The 4,541-nt window shown below is 46.4% G+C and overlaps 3 protein-coding genes across 3 annotated transcripts; all 3 read right to left on the bottom strand.

Annotated features, from left to right (window-relative positions):
- Window positions 1-351: 351 nt before the first annotated feature.
- On the bottom strand, window positions 352-1,803 carry LOC130463791 (uncharacterized). Its single transcript, XM_056833036.1, has 3 exons — window positions 1,111-1,803; window positions 793-1,020; window positions 352-660 (listed from the first exon to the last, which is right to left on the bottom strand). The coding sequence occupies exons 1-3, from the start codon at window positions 1,801-1,803 to the stop codon at window positions 352-354; spliced, it is 1,230 nt and encodes a 409-aa protein (XP_056689014.1).
- Window positions 1,804-1,854: 51 nt separating this feature from the next.
- On the bottom strand, window positions 1,855-3,276 carry LOC110795987 (uncharacterized). Its single transcript, XM_022001018.2, has 2 exons — window positions 2,872-3,276; window positions 1,855-2,400 (listed from the first exon to the last, which is right to left on the bottom strand). The coding sequence occupies exons 1-2, from the start codon at window positions 3,274-3,276 to the stop codon at window positions 1,855-1,857; spliced, it is 951 nt and encodes a 316-aa protein (XP_021856710.2).
- Window positions 3,277-3,632: 356 nt separating this feature from the next.
- On the bottom strand, window positions 3,633-4,163 carry LOC110795988 (uncharacterized). The gene has a single exon (XM_022001019.2). It carries the CDS (start codon window positions 4,161-4,163, stop codon window positions 3,633-3,635), a length of 531 nt encoding a protein of 176 aa, XP_021856711.2.
- Between the last annotated feature and the right edge of the window lie 378 nt (window positions 4,164-4,541).

The raw sequence follows: 4,541 nt of genomic DNA on the forward strand, positions 1-4,541 counted from the left end.
TTGCCTTGGTCTTTATTGCCAAGGTCTTTATATACCTACTTCATATAGCTGCTGAGAAATGTGTATCCCCAGTGTTCTAGGTGATCAGCCTAGTGAGGGTACTAATCTGGGCCACTTCTTAGGCCTTTAAACGACTAGTCTTTAATTCTTAAGAGAATGTTATTGTCTGGGCCTCTTGAGGAGATTGGATAATATGTTTGACACAAATAAAGATTCCCTAGCAAGGCCGGCTTGCAGGGAGATTTTTCATTTAAAATTCATTAAGCCGTGCTACATGGTGCGTCTATAGTGTGGACGTCTTCATTCTCACAAATTGTTCATTCATTAATCAAGATAACATAGATGCCAATTTTAGAAAAAAAAATTCTTCAGGTTGTCCGCATTCCAGGTACGTAAACTCAGACGCCCCTGCATGTCTTGGATCCGGTAGGTTCCGTCTCGAACTTCCTCATAGATCTCGTATGGACCTTCCCAGGTAGGGGTGAGTTTCCCTTGTTCGTTAGCGCGTCCAACGGCTTCCATCTTCCTTAGCACAAAATCTCCAACCTTTAAGATTCTTCTAGAGACCCTTTGGTTGTACTCTCTAGTCATTCGGAGTTTGTATAGTTGCTGGCGTAGAGCCGCGTTCCCTCTGGTTTCTGGTAGGAAATCCAAGCCCGCCTTCATCATTTCCCAATTGGCATTTTCATCAAATAACATGACGCGCAGAGTTGGTTCACACATTTCAATTGGTAGGACGGCTTCAGCTCCATATGCTAATAAGAATGGTGTTTCTCCTGTGGAGTTTTTTGCCGTTGTCCGTATAGACCATAAGACGTTGGGTAACTCGTCGGCCCACAATCCTTTTGCTTCATCAAGCTTCTTTTTCATCCCTTCAGATATGATTTTGTTGAATGCATCCACCTGTCCGTTTGCTTGAGGGCGGCTAACTGATGCAAAGCATGCCGTGACGCCATGATCAGCTAACCAGCTTTCTAACTTGAGTGTCTTGAATTGTGGCCCATTATCAAAGACAATAAACTGAGGCACACCAAATCTTGTAATGATGTTTTTCCAGATGAAGGCTCTCACGTCCTATGCCTTGGTGTTTTCCAAGACTTCGGCTTCTACCCATTTGGTGAAATAATCGACAACAACTATCACATAGCGCAGTTCCCCTGGGGCCGTCGTATAAGGACCTAGTATGTCCATCCCCCATTTGGCAAATTGTATGGGGCTTGTGATGGGTGTTAGTTTCTGAGCCGGTCGTCGAATTAGATGAGCAAACCGTTGACATTTATCACATCGCTTAACCAAGTCAAGGGCGTCTTTTTTGAGAGTGGGCCAATAATATCCAATTCTTAGAGCTTTTTCTGCCAAGGCCCTCCCCCCTATGTGAGAGCTGCATAGTCCATGATGCAGATCTTCTAGTACTTCTTGCCCCTTTTCTGGGGTTATGCAGCGGAGAAGAGGCTGTGAGAAGGCTTTTTTGTATAAAGTCCCATTCCGTATCTCGAACCAGGTGCATTTCTTTTGCAACCTTTCTGCCTGCTTGGGATCTTCAGGGAGTACCCCATTCATTTTGAAATTGACTATATCGTCCATCCAGGTGGCCATCGGGTCTAGGATGGTCGTTGTCAAGACATCAATGCTCCTGGTCTGCTTTACCTCCCAAAATACATGACGCAGTGTGTCGCAAGACGCAGAGCTGGCAAACTTGGATAAGGCGTCTGCCTTGCTGTTTTCAGACCGCGGTATATGTTGTATTTCGAAGCTAGTCAGCTGTTGTACTTCTTGACGGACTTTTTCCAAGTATCTTATCATGGTGTCGTCTTTTGCCTCGTAATCTCCCTTTACTTTGCTGACAATTAGCTATCAGTCAGATAAGACCAAGACCTCTGCTGCTCCGGCTGCTTTGCTCATTTGAATTCCACATATTAAAGCCTCATACTCAGCTTCATTGTTTGACGCCTGAAAGTTGAAGCGCATTGCATACTCATAGACGTCCCCCTCTGGCGATTCGTAGATGATGCCGGCTCCACACCCATTTTGGGTAGCGGACCCATCCACACGGACTACCCATTGTGTCTTGTCATTTTTCAAGTGGGCTGGCCTAGTCATTTCCACAATAAAGTCAGCAAAGGCCTGCCCCTTTATTGCCTTCCGCGGCTCATATGAAATAACGAATGCATTGAGTTCAATTGCCCAATTGAGCATTCTCCCGGACCCTTCCAGATTGGTAAATGGCTGTTTCAGAGGTTGATCTGTGTATACTATCAGACTGTGGGCCAAGAAGTAAAGGCGAAGCTTCTTACTAGCCAAGAATAGGGCAAAGCCGAATTTTTCAATAGTAGGGTACTTAAGCTCGGCGTTCTGTAGCATATGGCTGATGAAGTAGACGGGTAGATGTACTTCATCCCTCTGTATAAGTAAGACGGCGCTTAGAGCGTAGTCTGAGATGGCAAGATAGAGGCATAGAACCTCCCCTTGGAGAGGGCTGACTAGGCGCGGCAGAGTGTGCAGATGCTCCTTCAAACGAAGGAAAGCAGCTTATGCCCGCGGCGTCCATTCGAACTGGGTCCCCTTTTTGATGGTGCTGAAGAAGTAATGACACTTATCTCCAGCTCTGGACAAAAATCGTCCTAAGGCGGCAAGACAACCAGTCAGGCGTTGCGCATCTTTAACTGTCTTTGGGGACGTCATAGTGATGACTGCTTGTACTTTGTCAGGATTGGCTTCAATGCCCTTTTCGTCAATTATAAAACCGAGAAACTTGCCAGAGGTGACTCCGAAAAGTCATTTATTTGGATTGAGCCTCATTTGGTATGCCCTAAGGGTCTCGAAGGTCTCCCGCAAGTCGCAGAGGTGATCTGTCCTTTGTCTGCTTTTTACAATCATGTCATCAATATAAGCCTCTATGTTCCTTCCAAGCTGCTTTGCAAAAACTGTGTTCACTAAGCGTTGGAAGGTGGCTGGTGCATTTTTTAGGCCGAACGACATCACCTTGTAACAGTAAAGACCCTGCTCTGTGACAAACGATGTCTTCTCCTGGTCTTCAGGCCATAATGGAATCTGATGGAATCTAGAGTAGGCGTCCATAAAGCTCATCATAGCATGCCCTGCTGTCGAATCGACGAGGCGATCTATCTTTGGTAATGGAAAGCTGTCTTTGGGGCAGGCTTTGTTTAAATCTGTGTAATCGACACACATTCTCCACGTCCCATTGGGCTTGGGCACTAGTACTACATTGGCCACCCAGTCTGGGTACTGACATGGGCGTATAAACCCTGCGTCCATAAATTTTTGCACCTCGGCGGCGACAGCTAAATTTCTTGCCTCCCCATATTCCTTTTCTCCTGTCGTACTGGTTTCATGGCACTATCTACATTCAATTTGTGCACGGCTACTTCCGGATCAATGCCTGTCATTTTTTCTACTGTGAAGGCGAATATCTCTTTCTATTCTCTTAGCAGTTGTACCAGTGCTACTGCCATGGGATCGTCGGGCGGGATTCCAATAGAAACAGTTCGTGACGGATCCTTTAGGTCCAGGATTATATCATAGTGTGCTCCCACTTGCTCAGGACGTCTGTCCGCACTATGAGCCGTAGGTGTTTCTTTGAGCTTTCGCTTGCTTTTCAATGGTTTCAACTATTAGCTCTTCTTCAGAAAAGCTCCCCAGGCTGCCGGTTCCAACGTGGATAGGTAGCAATCTCTGGTCAGTTGTTGGCTTCCGTAGAGAGCTCCAATGCGACCATTGCTTCCCACAAATTTAACTAGCAATAAATGGGGGAAAATTACTGCTTTTAGGTCATTGAGTGCTAGACGGCCAAGTATGATATTGATAGAGGTGAGGCTTGCTACAATTGTAAATCGAACGGCACCTTCTTTAGTCACTGGAGGGGTGCCAATGGAGACGGGAAGCAAGATGGAGCCAATGGGGCGGACAACACTTCCCCCAAAACCTACAAGGGGCCTGAACACTTTTTCTATCGTTCCAGGGTCATGCTTCAATTTCTGTAGGCATTGCGAACTGATTATGTCAGACGAGCTCCCCGTGTCTACCAACACTCTTTTCACCCTGAGGTTGGCCACCCTAATTTCCAAGACCAAAGGATCATCATCATATGGTGTTGTCGTCTCGCCGTAATCATCTTTGGAAATTTCCACAGGAGGTAAATCCATTTGCTTAGGGCAGAGATGAGACGAACTTGATTGTCGTCCTTCTCTTGACGGTGCTCCTGCCGCAATCACTCATGATATCACTGCTACGAATCCTTCGTCTGAATAACGGCTGTTGTTGTCAGAGATGGGGGATGCACCCGCCTCCTCCCTTGTTCTCTTATTGGCTTTATTTGCATCTGTCAAACAGAGGTACTGACATAGGTATCCTTTAGTCGCGTAGCCATCCAATATCTTTCTCAGCATCCGACAGTTTTGGGTATCTGCCCCTCCTCTTTGTGAAAAGCACAAAACAGGGCCTTCTGTTTTGATGCAGTCGGCCGTTTGGGGGACCACTGTCCTATTCCAAGGTTCCGTCCCTCAGCTAGGAGGATATCATCA

The sequence above is a fragment of the Spinacia oleracea genome, chromosome 1 (assembly GCF_020520425.1).
Source record: "Spinacia oleracea cultivar Varoflay chromosome 1, BTI_SOV_V1, whole genome shotgun sequence".
In the NCBI taxonomy this organism is placed as follows: Eukaryota; Viridiplantae; Streptophyta; class Magnoliopsida; order Caryophyllales; family Amaranthaceae; genus Spinacia; species Spinacia oleracea.